Source organism: Pezoporus flaviventris, unplaced genomic scaffold (assembly GCF_033815535.1).
Source record: "Pezoporus flaviventris isolate CSIRO_AGI_PZ_B2104156 unplaced genomic scaffold, CSIRO_AGI_Pfla_v1 ptg000031l, whole genome shotgun sequence".
NCBI classification, from domain to species: Eukaryota; Metazoa; Chordata; class Aves; order Psittaciformes; family Psittacidae; genus Pezoporus; species Pezoporus flaviventris.
Window position 1 is genome coordinate 11,988,620 of NW_026892579.1, and position 18,213 is coordinate 12,006,832.

The following is an 18,213-nucleotide window of genomic DNA, read 5'->3' on the forward strand; positions in this document are numbered from 1 at the left end:
GTAAAAAATTACCAAAACATACTCCCTCTGTATTAATATGCATTCTGTTAAGAAAAACCTTCACATTTGTCATCCAATTAGTTACAACCAGTCACTGGCTTTACATTTCTATTTTGCACAGTAATCATTTCAAGTACCAGCTTCAGAGAGTGAAATATCAAAAGCTTATTGCGACATGTACTAGTGAGAAGCATATAAAGAAACATATATAGGTGCAATATAATGCCAGAAACACCAGATTTTTCCACACAAGAGCATAGAAATATTTTTCCAGTTAATAATTCTGCATTTAAAAGAATAGTAGATGGTTTAGGGTCCTTTTTCAATTTAAATTTAAAAAAAAATAAAAAAATGGAAGTATAGTAAGCCATGAAAACTGTAACAATCAAAAAAACAATAGTGTTAGAAAACAGGTTCCCTAGGGCTCAGTCCTTATATTGGTCCTTGTTAAATGGTAAAACATGAAGCAGGAATAATGAATTTTAATACTCAAATGCATGCTGATATTTTTTAATTGTTCTGCATGATTTTTTGAAAGAATTTCAGTTATTGAAATGTATAAAATGTGATCATACATATTCCTGTTAATATATATAAACCCTAAAATTACAATGATGAAGCATTTTAAAAGAAAATTATTTCTCCTCAATTAGGGTACCCTGTATGATTTTAATTTCCCTAATATACCTTTTTACCTAATTCTTTAACAAGTAACATAGAGTTTCTTTTAAAGATTTTCTGCTTTGTAGGATAAATGTTGCAAAATTTATTGCTTTACAAAATACCTTCCGTTTACAGAAAATACGTAAAGTACATTTTCTTTACTATTATTTACGTTTACTTCTGCATAGCACAATGTTGCAGTGTTTGACCAGCTAAACAAGTGTGCTGGTCATTTTTACTGAACAGCAGTATCTTTAACCAAGGAGTATACTCTTTCTAACAAAAAAAAAAAAAAAACAAAACCTAATTGAAATAATTTTGTCATGTTGGATTTGTTTTATAGTACACTGCTAGATGTTGTTAACATCAATAACTGAATGTCAAATTTAAGAGTAAAAAAATTAAAAAAATGTTCTGCAATTTTAAAAGATAATTAGAGAGAGGAAAAGAAAATAATCAAGGAAAGACAGATTCTAGAATGAACTCCTTAGCTAATGTAAACCAGCACAGATGGCTTGACTGGAAGAGCACTATGACATTCAGCATCATTATGGACCTAATCATACTTATTAGGAAGAATAGTCTATCACTAACTCATCCAGGCAATGACTATACCTAGGATAAACAGACAGATTTTCATAGGCATTAACATAATGACTTAATTTTAGCATTAAAAAGGTCTATAACTAGAGGAGAGCCATGAGGATGAGAAAGGGGTTAGAGAGTCTCCCATACAAAGACAGGCTAAGAAAGCTGGGGCCATTCAGCCTGGAGAAGAAAAGGCTAAGTAGAGATCTCATAACAGCCTTCCAGTATCTGAAGAGGGGCTACGAGATTGCTAGAGAGGGACTCTTCAGCAGGGACTGTAGTGATAGTACAAGGGTTCAGACGTAAAAAGGGAAGATTTAGGTTAGATATAAGGAAGAAATTTTTTACTGTGAGAGTGGTGAGGTACTGGAACTGGTTGATCAAGGAAGTTGTAAATGCTCCATCCCTGGCAGTGTTCAAAGCCATGTTGGACAGGGTCTTGGTCAATCCAGCCTAGTGTGAGGTGTCCTTGCCCATGGCAGGGGGGTTGAACTAGATGATCTTAAGGTCCTTTCCAACACTAGTTATTCTGTGATTTTATGATTCTAAGATTCTTTTTCTAAAGTGTCCTCCAATTTGCAGCTCTGATTCTTATTTTGTACTAACAGAAGCCACCAATTTGAACAGAAAGTTATAGTAGGATCAGACCTAAAGTGTGCTACAATTTTTTTTTATTTCAATATTTGATCCAGAAATTATAGTTGTAAATAGATCCATAAGTTATAGTTGTGAACAACTGCATATAAGTAACTTTACAAAGTACACACAGATTTCATATCATCAAATAAAAAAACAAACCACTAACATAAATTAACTTAGCATTAAACTACTAAGGACTCTATTTCTCTGAAAACCTAGGGAGTAGATATTGACTTATAATCAAGCACCAACTCTGAAAATATAGATGGGAACAGAAGATTTAATTGTTTTACAGGAAGAACAACTGCTTTCTTCAAGTTTTTACAATGTGAAATGTTGCGGTAGGACTTAAAAATATTTGCTTACATGTTTAAAAAAAAAAAAGGAAAAAGTGAAAGTTATAAATTTGACCACTGTGAGCTATGAGACTCAGATTTTCTTGTAAATGTTTCATGCTTACTAGCACAATTATTTTTACTAGGGACTGTTTGGTAAGTCACGCCCTAATCGTGCAACTTTTATGTAATAGCATAAACATTAGCTGATTGATACAGCTGATATATGTTTAGCTCCTGAGCTGACTGAAGTAGCTGGTATACATTCAGATCCTGGAGGACTAAAGCCCAAATGGATGAAAAGTTCAAGTATAAAATAAACCTTAATAAATTTACCCTGATTCTTACCTACTAAGTGTGTATATGCACATGAAGGAGAATTTGAATAAAAGTGCTTTAAATTCAGTATCAGTTACCTTATGACAAAAGCCATTTTAAAGTAATAGCTATTTTTATATTCAGAGAAATATGACACCTGAAACATTTTACTGGAGAAACAGAAAGAGCTATATGTGAAGATAGCATCCTCTTCCAAAGATAAAGTAGATCTGCATCATTTAAAGCAGGCTTGATAAATTTTACTCTATAAACTCCTGCAAAGAAACTAATCAGTTTGTTCAAAAACAAGTCCTTATTTACAGAGCTGATTAAGATTCCCTGTTGTGATAGCAAGGACCACTTATTTGCTAGCAGAGCAAGTGAGCAGCTTCTGTTTCAGCTTTTTTTTTTTCTAATATCAGGAAGAAACTGTTTATCCATTAACATATTTTATCTTCCCCTTTTAAATTCCTATCTAAATATTAAAGCCTGGGGAGAAAACAAAGATCCGTACTCAATCCACTTTCACTCTTTCCATATTGCTGATGCCATGAAAGCCATGGTACATCAAGCCTAACTTTTGCCATGTGAAAGTTATCCAGCCCAAGCCAACCTTGTCTAAATCTTCTACCTCCTTCAGTATCCAAATACTGCAGGGGAGGCCTAAGGTTTGGCTTGGACTAGAAGTTTAGATATTAGACAGCGATTAGGCCATTCAGGATTTTTAATTTTCTCATGTAGTTTCCCAGAAAGTTAGAAAAGTGAAGACTTCCCCAAAAGGACCAGAAAAACAACATTCAAACATACATTCCTCTTTTGAATAGATAGGTAACTAATCGTTTCCAATTCAGCTATTAAAAAGGAAAAAGAGGAAGTGAGAGAAGGGATAAAATGATCCAAGGTGCAAAAGTTGGTGGTTTATTGTTTGGGATTTTGGTTTTTTTTTAAAGGTGCATTGGTCTTTCAAAATTGTTTTGCCCACCCAGAAGGCAACATTATTTTTTCCATTCATCTGTAAAAATACAGCATGTATCATTTAGTACTTTTAAGATTTAGCTACACGCATTGGAATCAGATAGAGTGTTTATATAATTAGGAAACATTAGAGACAAAGAGAAAATTATTAAAATAGAAGGAAAAAAAGCGAAAAAAAAGCCATTATACATTAAATTAAAAACCTTGTCAGGTTTCTGACAGCATAGTAAGCTCTCCCTGGACTGTTTTTCTGTCAGAGTGTTACTGAGCCTAATATAAGAATTAGTGATTCTAACAGCCTGGGGAACTCATGCTGAAATATTGACAGACATTTTCAACATTCCTAGTTCAACTGACTTTCAAATCCCAGTCACCACTTTCTTGAGGGGTGTTTAAAGAGTTTGGGAATGGAAATACAAATATAATAAAATAGACATTCAGCTGATGTAAATCAGTGTAATTCCCCAGATACACAGATGAAATTCTGTATGACCCATACATGAATTAACCTTCTGATGCTTCATAACAAAACACTGTTGTCTGAAGAAAAACGTTATCTAAGGACTACAGTGTAGCTATGCTTTAAACTAGCCCTGCTGTAGACACTAGTTACCATACTAGCAAGTAACCTGTTTTTCTATAACTCACAGAAATTGAAACAGACATTTTTACATAATATATTTATAAAGTGTTTCATTTGAAAGATACATCAAACAAAGATACCAAACACATTCCTAGATGAGATACTGTATTTCAGTAGCAATTTGGAAAGACTGCACAGGAATAATTTTCAAGGAAGTTTGAATCCAGGCTGACCCAAAACACTCAAGATTTTGATCCAAGCATATCTTTGCAGGGTACATAAAAAGAGCAGTCTTGAACCCTGCACTTATATGTCGCTTCTAATAAAAAGAGCTTTTTAGCTTTAATTTGTTAAGAATTATTTTTTTAATGAAATTAAGAATACATTTTAGGGCTTCTCTTTAGTGTTCTGCATAGTACTACAATACCATCTAATTTACCCAGGAGCTGGCTGAGCTCCAGTAATCAGAATACGTTAACATGTTTATTCTGTACCCTGCATTACTGAAAGCTTTGGTTGTTAAAACTGAAGGCACTATATAAACCTAAGACAATTATTACTTTATAATAAAGGAGCCAAAAGACTCAGAGGGCAAGGCTGGGGAGGAGGTGGCACAAAATTATAAGTATTAATATGGCAGTGGTCTTTGATTCTCCATATTCCAATTCGGATGTGACAGCATAACGACATTATGTTATCATATTGCTTAATCTAATCTTCCAATATGCATTACAGCATAACATTATAAAAAGCTTACTCGGGAAACATTAATTTGCCTTGCAGATCAAGGAGTACGGAAGTAAGGCACCTTCTAGTTTCTCTTTTGCATTATTGACAGAACATCTAGTAATTGTTCCTCTGAAAGAGGTTAAAGAGGATGAAAGTTAAATCTCAGAAACTGACAAGCTAAATATATTTAAGTAGGAGAAAAAGACCTGCTATTATTTGCAATAACTACAACATATTTGGGTGTGTTTTGGTGGTTGGTTTTCTGCTGTTTTTTTTTTTTATATCAAGGGAATTTTATGTTGGGCAAAATAATAATATCTATAGAAAAAAATAAAAACACTCTACTATTTGAGTTTAGGAAAATCTTTTTCCTTCTCTGGTTCCTTATCTGCAGTGATAGAAACCATTTCATTTATCAACTACGTGTAAATGGAAGGTATTACTCGAACTTTGCATCACTTCAAAAGACAAGGAGCAGTCAGTAAGAAATGAGTTACACTCCTCAGCATCCAATCTGTCAGACAATTGTACGAAAAGCATTTTACAAGGCTAGTGGTGTTCCAAACACTGAGTGAAAGGATCTGAGGATATTGCAGAAAGCCCACATGGATGAAAACTTTCTTAACCTACATTAAATCTTGATAATGCAATAATGAGTCTTTTAAAGGGATAATTCTAATTCCCCTATCTAGTGCAATAAAGACTGTATACAAATAATCTGCTTTGCCCTTTCAAATAAACTCATCCGGGACATTCTATGTAGTCAGCACCCTGAATGAGTCATTAAAATTCTTGTTCTGTAAGAGTTGTGTGCAGCGCACCGTTGTTTCTAAATTCCATTAAATCCAAACGGTCTTTATCGGCCCACGACCACTGTGACTTCAATCAGCCAATTTAATTACCTTACAAAATTGTCAGCAGAAGCAGAAAAGAAAAACTGGAAGGCAGTGACGTTATCAAATTGAAATCTTCCTCTGTGCTGTTTAATCTAGACCAGTCAATAACAATGCTTTGCAACTCCTTGCTGCCTTCCCGAGGCTCTTAACCTTACTTTTCTTTCAAAGATTTGTGTTGTTTATAACACTAATTTCGAACTCCTTTCTGTGAGGATGTTAACATGTACTGAAAGCTTCCTGTCCTTGGCAGTAAAATTTTCACAGGCTATAAATGCTCGAATTACCAAGACACAGACCACTCAGGGCTGCCACAACAAGTGTTTGGTTTGCAGATTTTCATCACACTCTTGATCTGAAGGCAGGCTGCCTTCCCCACTAAAGCTAGATATGTACATTTTCTCATTTCTCTCTTAAACACAGGCAGAAAGGTTACCTCCTTCCACTAACAGGGTACTAGTGCAAAATCCAAAGAAAGTACACATCCAGGAGAGCTAATGCAGATTCTGCCTAGGAAAACCCTACATGATTACCCGGCAGGTATTTTTCACTTGAATTTGTCTCATACCCTTTAGCACACAGCTAGCTCTCACTGCTTTTCCACGATTTTTTTTCTGAATTTAAAGGCTACTATGTAAAAATGGTCAGACAAGACCCAGAAACACGTGCTTTGAAAGCAGCTGGCAGCTGCAGGAACAGTGGACACCATCAACTGGCCTCTTCTCTGGTTTTGCCATGCTCGATCTCATAAAAAACATCATGTCGGAATAAACTCAATCTGCTTGAGCCAAAGAAACTCGGCTAAAAATTGTGCCAGGTGAAACCCGTGCTACATGTTCAGGGAGGAAAACTCCGGTGTGTAGCAATTCCCCTCTTCAGGTTCCCAAGATAGACTTGAGAAAAAAGATTGGTTTTTTTAAATCTCAAAGATTACATATGGATTTTTGTTTTGTTGTTATTATTATTATTATTATTTTATGGAGGGCAGCATGAAAGTGCTAGGCTTTGTAAGAGTTTGGGGGAATTGGTTTTTAGTTGTTTTTTTTGTTTAGGTGTTTTGGGTTTGGGGTTTTTTTTAGTGGTAAAAGAAGTCAGTAGTAGAAAGCGTTTCTGATAAGAAGTAAAACTTCTCTATTTGTTCCTTGAAAAGTGCTCTCCTCTCTTTTTTTGTTTTCTTTGCTTTTTGAGCTGGAAGAAGAAACACACACGCTTTCCATTATAGTTCATTGTAACCCACAATATTCAGCTTCCTTTCTCACCTGTTTGAAGTCAGGCAACTCCGAAGCAACAAAAAGTCAACATTACAGACATGAGCCTTTTCTTTTCTTCACCCTTCTTTATGAATGGGCTGAAGAAAAAAAGTACCTCACAAAGTGAGTTAACACTTATGAGGCCGGTGAGCCCCCTGCAGTGCAGGTCTTCAGTCTTTCACACTTCCATTAATAATGAGTTACCTGAGAGAGAATAAGGAAACGCAATGGCCGAACCACTTTCACGGATCCTTCCTCACACCTTGGCTGAAGGAGTGATGAATTGCTCACAGCAGAAGAGATAAGGCCCGAAAAGGGCGATTTAAATAAAGGACGGTACTTCAGAATGCTCTAGATTTTAACAAACATTGATTTCAACAATCACACCCCGTGTAAGAACAACTAAGAAGGGTGTTTAAGCACCCAGGGCTCTTTCTGCCTTGGGCAAGGCAAGGGAAGGGAAGAGAAGGGGAGGGGAGGAGAGGATTTCTCAAGACACAGGTGAGCAGTTACTGAGTCATTAACAGCTCTTAATGACTTGTTAATTCAGTTTTATGGGGTAAAGTGCTGGGATGCTCCCACGGAGGTAAAGGCAGAAGCAAGAGAGTTTACCTCGCTTCTGGACGTGGTCAGGCAGCCCGCCGTGCCCAGCGGTACCGGGAGGTGGGGGCGCTGGGCAGAGTTGGGCTGTGGATTTGCCAACCTACTGGCTGTTTGTGAGGAGCCGCGGCCCCTAACCCGTTCTTACACTGGAGTGACTGAAAGTGATCCCCGGTAACAGAACGGATGTGCCCCACGGTCACGTATTCTGGCTTTTGTACAATGCCAAGAGATAAGGAAAAGGTTTCCATCACACTTAACACAGCGGAGGGACAAATACTAGGCTGCTGCTTTTCTCCTTTGTCACGATGGGACCTGTCCTTTTATCCGCAGCCTTTTCTGGGCTTGTTTATGGGAGGCTCGGAAGAAAGAGCAAGGGAGAGAACTTGGCCTCACGCCCCATGGAGGGCGCCGGTGTGATGCCCAAATTCCATGTCGCCCAAATACCCTACAGCAGCAGTAGGCGGAGGTCCAGATGCCTGAGTGCGCTGGGGAAGGAATTGTGCCTCTCCCCATGTTTGTTCTATAAGAAACAGGCAAAAATAACCTCCCGCATTTGTCAGATAACCCAGGCTGCTCGCGTTTCCTGTACAGTTGCGAAAAGGTAGCTTGAGAGCGAGAAAGAGGGAGCGAAAGGACATGCTGGCTAGTCCCAACACTGAAAGGAGCCGTGGGAAGGACAATGCGAATGTAGTTATTTTGCACAGGAGGAATGAGGGGGCTGGAGCTCTGGCAAGATTCAAGCTCTCCCCTGTTGCCATAGCGCTGCTGGCTGGGGAAGAAGAGCGGGAGCTGGCAAGCTGCCTTCTGCAGGGGAGCTCCTCACCTCCCGCTTCTCCTCGGGAAGGACTCCACGGGATGGCACCGGCATCCCGTCCTCCTGGTCGCAAGGACATCCCGAAGGGACAGATAGCACGGGAACCCAGAAGGGGCGACAAGGAATTCCCTTCTCGGAAATAACCAAAGCTTTTCCACAGCTCACTCCCTGCCCCTTTCCTCCTTCCCGCAGTGCTCCACTCAAAGGCGGAGATGCCAGTCCCTGGCGAAGGAGCAAGAGTTCTCTCGCGGTCAGAGTCACGCCAGGTCTGGGCTATGCTAAATCCAGACTACTTAAACCATAGATGTACAACAGGCTCAGCTGAGCAGGGCAAAAGTCTTCCTTGTGCTCTCTCACATCTAACATTTTCCATATTAAAATAAAGTCTTCAACTGTTTCCTACCTGCTTCTAGGGCTTAGAGATGGGTTGGTGACAGTTCTTTTGGAAGACACAGCAAAGCATGAGGAGATTCAGAAACGGACTCGTACTTCGCTGCTACAAGTAATGTAGTGAGCACCACCCGTTAACCGAGCGTGTCCCCAGGAGGTCACCGGGAAAGGACGTTAATCCTCTGGCGGGCAAGTCGCCGGGTCCCGCTGTGCCAGTTCCTCAGCCATGAGTTATTTATCGAGTCTGATCATCACCAAAGCGTTGCTCTCCAGGGTTCTCTGTATAGGTACACGGGACTAGCAATTCGGGGAGAATGCTAATCTAAAGAAGGAAAACCCACCTCTTTCTGACGGTGTGGACAGGAAGACGTTTGTTTACACAGCTACCCTTGAAAGTAATTCAGGTTCACAGAACCCGACCCTCGGCACCGGTTAGAAACCCCAGTTCGTGGAAAGACAGCCGGACAGTGCCAACTACAGACAAGCCAGCTCTAATTTCACGGACATGATTACGGATTAGACTGAATGCAAAATAAAGCCTGCGATGATATATGGAACCGCTTAGCTATGTCCAAACAAACCAGCATTCCTGAAGACGGTTGCTAAGAGCAACGTACTTGAAGCACCACCTTTAGACCAGATGGAAGCAGAAAAGAAGTGCTACCAGGAATTCAGCACACGAGATCGATAACAGCCTGGTGACGTTTTCACCATTACCCATCTCACTCTCCACATAATAGTGGGGGGAAGTGGACTGGCGGGGGTGTGTTAAACACAGTTAGATACAAACCAAGGCACTGCTCCCAGGAGAATAGAAGACCTTTCAGCGCGCTGCAGAAATGGATGTAGCAACTGCTACAGTTTATCACGGCCAGAGCGAATGCGGGAGATCCGCTCTTTCCTGCTCCCGCCGTGCTGTCGGTAGGTATGGAGCATGCCGCTTGCCTGGGGAAGCACCTTTCAGTCGGTTCCCCCATCCCCCACCCCGCGCCACTCCCCGCGGGGAGCGGCGCTCCGCCCGCCGTGCCCGGGGGTTGCGAAGGCGGGCGCAGAGATCCCTCCGTGGCTCTCCTCGGAGGGCTTTCCCTGGCCGCACAGCCCGCTCGGACCCGTGTTTAACTTTCATCTCTGTTCTCCCTCACTGCGAGACTTTTATAAGGGATAGAGCGGCTGAGATCTCCCCTTCACTTTCTCCCTTACACACACGTACACGCGGGCGTGTACACAGGCAGAGCTTTTAGGCAAGTTTCATAGTCCAGCTAGGATAGTCTTTAAATAGTAAAACCGCTCTACTCTCCTTGATTTTTCCTAGATCTTCTGATCTATGAATATTCCTTTTCTTATATTTTTTTTTGCCCCCGGGGAGAAACTTCTACAACTTTCCTCGCATAGAAAAGTGGTGGATTTCAAACGTATCGCAAAGGCTCTTTCACCGTTCAAGACATAAATCAGTTCTTTCCTGACCCTAAGCGCCACTGTAAGTGGCAAGCAGGTAGGCAGGCGCTTCGAGGGAAATCAGCCCCAGAGTCTGAAATCGCAGCTTCGCTCCCACGCGGGATTGGCTCGGGTGGACCGGGGACGAGAGACCGAAACTTAACAACTAGTTGACAGGTTTTTAACGGATCAAGCACTGTATTAGCCATGCTTTCCACTACTATGGGAACAAAAAAGGCACATTAAGAGAAAGCCAAGCAAGCCGCGCAGAGCCTTAGGCGAACGTGTTTGCCAGTCATTTTTCTCTCTATTGTTATTCTAATTATAATCATTGTGCCGTTACTACGGCTACAATGAGCTGCAGCGACAGAAAAAACACGCAGCAATTCATCCCTCCGGATGCAAAATAAACACGGACTTTAGTGCCTGACTCCGGCGGCACGTCCCAGCGCCCTCTCCCCCAGCACTCCCTTCCGAGGCAATCCCTATGTAAACCACATTCAGGTTTAAAAGCACAATGAAAAAAGTGTCGAGAAATCTTACCAAATCTTAATACATGTGTAGTTCCTTGAGAATATCCAATCCACAGTAAGCAAAAAAGGAGTCTAATGGTGCATCTGAAGACTGAATTACTTAGAATAGGGGAAATAATCTTCATGATGTTTCTATGCACACACTCGCTGCCTTACTTCCCCCTTCTAAACCGTCAGGTTTCCCGGTAGGGTGAGAATAAGGATACGTAAACTGATGGCCCTCAGACACAATCACGGCATGGTCACAGAGACAGGAGAGAGTCTACGCTTCCCAAACCCATTAGCAATCCCTTCATGTTCTTCATTCACTGCGCCAAGGAGCAACCTTCAACTGCAAGGAATGGTGGGACATCCATGTTAGTCGGCGGAGAATCCTTGAGAAATCCAAACACACACAATGTCCAGCTGAGTAACCTGGGAGGCAAGAAAGGAGGAAAATCAATAGGTAATCCAGCTCGAGAAATCGCTGAGGTATCGCCACACAGTGAACACCAGCCGTTTCAGTGACGAAGCTTTTGCTGTGCTCCCATTCTACTGCACTGCTGCACAGCTTCTGAGGCGAAGCCAAGATTAAGTGAGAGAAATTGAGATAGCTCTTCTCTTCTTAAGGCTGCCTGGCAGACAGCCTTCCCAATTTCTGTTATGCAAGCAATCTGATCGCCTAGCCTTGTTGGAGGGAAAAAAAAACACAACCGCCCGGTTTTCTTTACATGCTTCTAATTGCTATTAGGATTTGTGCTGCTCTGAACAATAGCTATAAGGGTCTGTAGCGGCGGGCGGGGGGGGGGGAGGAGGGCTATAGGGGAGAAGAGAATCGGTTGTATAAAACTCAATTCATGCATTTTAATAGCTGAGTGGAAATCATTTAGGTTTAGAGTTATGAAAGAGAAGGCTGACAATAAAGTCAAGCAGGTTATTGGAGTAACATTTAGAGGAAAAAAATAATTTCACTATTACTCGTGTTAATGCATGAAATAAGGTAAATGCAGTGGTTTGTATACTGACTGTCCTTAGGAACTTGCTCCAGACTCAGCTATTCCAGAGCACGAGTCTGCTTTTGCGAGGTAAACAGGAATCAGCAGCACTAGGACAGCCTTGCTGAAGTGAAATGAACCTGTTTCACTCAACTTGCTTGAAACTGCAATGTTGCTTAAAAAGGCAGTAACTTGGAGATTTAGCAATTGATGTTTTGGTCTCTATTCTGCGACTCTCTTATTTTGCACTCTGCTTTCCTTTCACTCCAGTATTATGGAAATATTGCTGTTCCTCACTGTCCTGAGAAGTCTGTGTAGTTTGTCATTTTGCAGTCCTCAGTGAAAACAACAGCACTTCCGAGTTTGATAATGGAATACTGAGTTTGTATCTGCAAATACAGCCACAGACTTTAGTCTTTTGCCCAGGTGTTCCAAAGAAGATAAACTCACTCTGTGGACTACCTGAGATTTTCCTTGGAAATACAGTCAGTTGTGTGCCTGATCCATTAAAATACATTGAACCAGGACTGTCAGACTTTGTGATCTAAGTGAAGCTTTTGCTGAACCCACTTAAGCTTTGTTACAAACATTAAAAGATAATTCCTAGATTCCCCACCAGGAAAATGAATTAATTTTACTCTACATTCTGCCTACAGACATCTTTTGTCTCCTTTATCTCTCTCCCTGCCTTTTATTACTAAAGAAAATATCACGGAGAGACCTCCCCCATAGATACATGCAGATGAACACAGAATAAACCTGACTTTACAGAAACAAATACAGAAAATGCCAAGCTAATGAGAACACTGTAGAACCTATCAGGAGTAGAGCATGGCAGAGATGAGTTGCAGCTTCTTCTTAAATAACATCTATATATTGTAGACATGTAAATAAGTAACAGCAGCATTTAAGTTATAACCTGTAACATTGGTGCTATGTATCACTAAAAGTGTTAGCAATTCACAGTAACTTTTTATCATTATGGCTTACTGATTTCCTCTGCATGCATTTACTTAAAACACTGTAAAACACTGATGAAAAGAAATGTATAATCTGCCAAGGTATTATTAAACATCATTGATTTTTTTTTTCTAAGATGGAGGCATAACTGCAGTGTCAAAAATAAGTATCATGAATGGCTAGTTCTGCAGTCTAGCAGGGAATTCAATCAGAGGATTTGAGTATTGGAGCACATTAAAAAGAGCACCTAGTGTTAAAAGCAAGGATATCTAGCGACTCCTTCAGTTCACAGTTAGAATATCTCCCGGTAAAAATGCAGAGAGATTATTTTTCTTGTATTTTCTGTTTTGTTTATTCTCTTTTATTTGTTCGTATTTTATCTTAGTCCAAGGAGAAATAAACCCAACACAAGTGAATACTGTGGACATTCATTGCTTCCCTCCTCTTTCCCCTGGTTTTCCTGAAATAAAGGATGCTAGGCATCTTTAGATACTTTTTAAATTGTGAGTGCTGAGATGTAGCTTCCTGTATAAACGATTTAATTTTTTTAATTTAGTTTTGGTGAGAATTTAAAAAAATATAATATTCAAAATACTATATTCATAGTCAGCTTTAGAACATTAGACAAGACAAACTTTGGGCAAAGTAACTCCTGTTATCAGTCTGATTTTCTAAGGTGTCTTAAAAAAAATAAATAATACAGCTACCTGTAATCTATGCCCAACTCAGTAAGCACCTAACTCACTGAGGCATTTATAAATGCGATCATAAGACGACTTAATTCCTTTTACTATTAAATATGCAGCAGCCCACTCTGCAAACCCTGGTTGCCTTGCCCAAGTCTCAGGCCGAGTTTCGCTTCCCGCGCATCTCGCTTCCCGCATCCCGCCGCCGGCGGCGGCCTCAGCACTGCGGACAGCGCCCTGCGCGGACCCTTCAGTACCGCGGAGAGCGCCCCCAAACCTGCCACAGGGCTCCCGCCGCAGGCCCTTGTAGGTGTGGAAACGCCAGTCTGCTTCCCTTCCAGTCACTTCACAGCACGGAAAGGAAATTGAAATCTGTTATCGGCTTTTTTTAAGGCACATATTATACTGTCGATTATGTTAGCTGGCTATTTCATGGCATTCTACAGGTTCAGACCGTGTACCACTCTTCTTATCTGCTACAACGCATCGCTTCCTGCTCTGTATTGACATACCTCACCCTTTCTTTCAAAGCCTACCTCCCACCTTGAAAGAAAATTGTAGTTAAACCAGAATTATTTTCTCAAGAATATCAGTTCCTTATCAAAAAGTAAATCTTGCAAGACTTCAGATGTTTAGAAATATTTGGTGACTAAATATTTGGTGACTGAAGATCACTTATAGACTATACAATTAAGTAAAGATGCAGACTTTACCACCCTAGATTCTTTCTCTGTTGATTAGACTTTAGCTAAATTTCTCCTTCGGGGAAGGGAGGGAAAAGGAAGTGTAACCTTTGAAGAGAAACTTTTGTCCACCCTTCAGAATGATTTCAATATGAAAGAAGATAAAGGTTTTTAATGCCTTGCATATTTTCTTCCCTGTGAGACATACAGTTCAAAGTTTGGAAATCTGTAATAAAATGCTGTACTGGAGAAGCTGGTCTTGTGTTTTGGGGGCTTGTCACCACTGCTACGCAGTTCTTTTCAGATTAAAGTCTATGAAACTGCCCTCCACACTTCAGTGGCCAGCAACTGGGATATCTACAATTCCTTGAATAAATGTTTTTATCTGTTTTACATTTTGGTCATCTATCATAGACATGGTGATAACACATCTTTAATTTTCAAGGACCATGATCAAATGGCATGAAAAACAGTATTTCCCAGCTATAGACTAGGAAAGAAGAACAGACAATCTGAGGCCTTTAAATCTTTTCTGGGTAATAAAAGTCCACTAAATTTTAAGGTATGTGTCAGGTGTAAATGGTGATCTTATGTGTATAAAGTTTCATTTGGAAAGGAGAGATACATGATTCTGATTAACTTATTATATAGAGTGCTTTTTTCTTCAGACCTTATTCTTATGTGCTGTTATCACAGTAAAAGTTAACCCAGTTCCAGCTAGCTGCCACCTACTGGGATGTACAGTTTTACCATATTACTTTAAAAAAAAATGTCTTTCATTTTCATGTCATAGCTGTGCCTGTAAGAATCTATGATAAGATTTTTACATCAGTTAATCTGGTGTTTTGTTCTCTCCCAACAACAACTGATATATATTTACTATGTGTATAACATGCAGCCCCCAAAGCTTTGTTTCTTGGACATTTTTCAGCAAATGCTTGCAAACGCTTCTGGTTCACATGCCACCACAGTCCTCCTGCTGTTGCAGTCTGGTGTGAGGAGAGCCGTAGCTTACCACAACACCTGATCAGCATCTCCAGATCTTCAGAAACAAGTATTGCAGCTTTGCTGACAAAGCAGCAACACAGTCCTCCCTTTTTAAACGTTTGCCAAAGTATTCAAATTAATGTTGATATTATAATTTAAAAACACACTGTCATCCACTTGTACTTCACTCCCGTCAGCTATAAAAACCATAGGTTCTCCTCTGTCTGTTATTAGGTCAGTTCAAATTTACAACCAAGTTTCTGCTGCACTCATAATTAATTACATTTTAAGATGGTAATTAATTTTTAGCTAGTGGAAAGACGTGTATTCTAATTAACAAACTGAGTATTCAATAGGCTTACTTGTTCAGGCACTTTGGAGTATCACAGCAATACACTTTCCTAGCAGGTTTTAAGCTACAAGAACAAACATTAATGACAGCTACAGATCAGCCTTTCCTCCCCTCAGTATGCTTTGGGACTGGGGAAGCTGTGAGAGATTTGGGGAGGAGAAGTAGGATGTTTAATGTTTTCCATGCTTTACTCTCCAAAAAGTTTCTAAGAAAAACGTGAAGATGCGGTTTCATTAGTGTATGCATTCCTTTTCAGTGCACACACGGGTCTTGCAATCATGCCTCCGCTCCGTAGGCAGGAATGTCTTTTGTTTTACATAGAGAACGTCAGCGCCCAGGCTGGGTTAGCGATGGATGCTTAACCAAAGAATGCTGAATTTGTTAAGAAATAAATGACAGGATTGCTGACAAGCCCAAACAGGGGCTAGCTGTGCCTTTGGGAGAGATAAAAGGGGAGGCCGGGGAGACGAGAGTGTAGGGGTAGGAGCTTCAGACGGTTATCCACCCACAACTCTAGCAAAGTTAGAGCCCGTTTCTCACCTCCGCTTCTCCAGGAGAGCGGGGGAAACATCCTTAAGGCTGCCGGCTCGGTCGCCCTGGGCCCGGCCCTGGAGCAGCGCTCCAGCTGTGGGGGCAGTTCCGAGCTCCGGCAGGAGCCCTGCTGGATCATCGGAAGCTGCGCTGCCTTGTCCTCTCGGCTCCGCTCCCCACCTCCAGCGTCTGCGGTGCAGAGCAAAGGAGGGAGGAAGGAGGAGAGAGGTTTTCTTGCTCCACAGAAGGTGCAGACCAGGGCGGCAGTAGTCGGCCAGCCCATCAGCGCTTGGGTCCGCCACCTCAGCGCCCGCCTTTGCCCGAAGACACCTGGCCGAGAGACACCGCGGTGTTCGGCTCTACAGGGAAGCTGCTCGCGCCGCTTCCCTGCCCCGACTCCCCCCGCAGCCCCTCACTTGCATGCAACCCGTCTGGCCGTGGCGGCCAGCCGAAGACCCCGGGACATCCTCCTACCTTGAGCTGCGGGCGGGAAAGCGGGGAGGGAGAGGAAGGCGGGGTAAGGAAGGGCGGTGGCAGGACGCCGGGGACTGCTCGGGTTGCGGTGCAGCTGGCGTCCGGGCACCACTGACGGCGGCAGCAAGCGGCGGCCGAGCGATGGAGGGAGGGAACGAGAAAGGGAGGGAGAGAGGAGGGAGAAAGGGAGGGGAGAAGGATGGAAAGAAGGACAGAGATCCGCCTCCGGTCGGGAGCGCTGCACAGCGCCCTTTAAAGGAGCAGAAAGCCGCTTTATCCGCGGCTGCCGCTGCTGACTCCCCTCAACGCCGAGCCTCGCCGCCGCCCGTCCGCCAACCCTGCCGGCCACCGCGCGGTTGACCGCACCGCACGGCCACCGCACCGTGGGCGGGCGCAAAGCAGAAGCGCTCCCACCCTGATCACTCTCCGACCCCCACAACACCCTCGGCGGAGGAGGCCAGCTCGTTCGGCGGCGAATTTCCAGGGCTTTAAAAGGCCGAGCTCCTAATGGGGGTCCCCCGATCCTGTTCTGTAAACATGGGGATGTTGGATACTGCGGCCTTGCGAATCGGCTCTCGGAGACCCCTGCGCGTCTTCATTTTGCCCCGTGGGTGATAGAGGGGGAGGAGGTGGCAGAGCGAGAAGCGCCCCTACCGCATCCTGCAGGGGGGAGAGGAGGAAGGGGGCTGAGAAAAGTGCCTCTCGACTCCTTCATGCTGAAACTCGCCTGTTCCCTCTCCTTCCCTGGACCAGCGGGGACTGAGCTCGGGTACATTTGCCCCCACCCCATCCAGGCTAGAAGGAGGTCCGGGGAGGGAGGGAGAAACCTCTTGCGAGCAAGGAGGGCGAGCACGTCCTGTGGGAGCCACGACCGCCTATGCCCTCTCCCACCCCCCCACCCCTCCTCCCGACTCGCTTCTAAGCGGCAGTGCTATGGAAAAGGGGCTTTGACAGTAGGGCCCAGGCCTCCCTAATGAGCCGGGGTGTGAAATGGCCCCTTTTTCTGCGGGATTGCCAGTGCTTCCCTCGCTCGCCCAGTTAGAGCTAGTCCTGCCGCGCCCCAGGCGTCTGCTTCTCGCTTTTTCCCTTCAAGGCTAGGACATGCCTTGAAGCGCGGCAGGATTTCACTTGCGTCTCCCTTTCACCCCTTAACCTTCCCGACGGCTAATCTCCAGGCAAGCATGCTGCGCAGTTTGGCAGGAAAATCCCTGTTCCCTTGCCTTTCCCTCACGGAAAATTCCCGTTCCCAGATCCTCGGGGGAGTGCTGCCTGCACTCCATAAAGGATGCTCAGGAGTTGCCCCTCTTTATTTACTCAAGCGATAAGCTAGGGAGCCCTGGTTATCGGGGGCTGGAGAGAAGGGAAGACGACGAAGAGTGTAGAAGAGATAGGGCTGAAGTGGGTGGGGGTTGGTGACTGAAAAGCTCCTGTAATTAAGTAAACAGCAGAGTTGTTGTGCGAAGTAAATAAATAGTCAATGGTCCCATTGTAGAGCCGAGCGCAGGCGGCGCAGACCGCTATGGACTCGCCGCGCTTGTGCTCTAGTCGTTGTGACTTGCAGCTTAATCGGCCTCGCAGCACATCCCTTAATTACTTGCAACGCGCTTCCATGGCCGACAGAAAATTCATTAGTCAGTTCATTTGCCTGAAGCTGTAATGGAGATAACTCTTGTAAAAAAAACAAACGCTCAGCTAGAGCAAAGCGCCTCCCGCCGCGTTGGGAGGCTAAGGGAACCGGGAGGAGGTGCCACGCCGAGAGCTGCGGCTGCTTCTGGGGCAGCTGAGCGGGACGACGTGGCGGAAAGCGACCAAGAAGAGG

The 18,213-nt window shown here is 43.1% G+C and overlaps 1 protein-coding gene across 7 annotated transcripts in view; it reads right to left on the reverse strand.

The window, feature by feature from the left end:
- The window catches only part of GRIK2 (glutamate ionotropic receptor kainate type subunit 2), a 407,838-nt gene extending 391,154 nt beyond the window's left edge, over positions 1-16,684 (reverse strand). Inside the window, exons 1-2 of one of the 7 annotated variants that reach the window (XM_061460222.1) lie at positions 16,385-16,563; positions 10,758-11,152 (exon numbers count right to left, since the gene is read on the reverse strand). In XM_061460222.1, coding sequence (XP_061316206.1) covers positions 10,758-10,872 — 115 coding nt within the window. In that variant the 5' untranslated portion in view covers positions 10,873-11,152; positions 16,385-16,563. Of the gene's footprint in view, positions 1-6,982; positions 7,001-10,757; positions 11,362-16,384 lie in introns of those variants that run through there. The other 6 variants (XM_061460224.1, XM_061460220.1, XM_061460223.1 and 3 more) reach the window with 6 other exon arrangements.
- Positions 16,685-18,213: the final 1,529 nt, after the last annotated feature.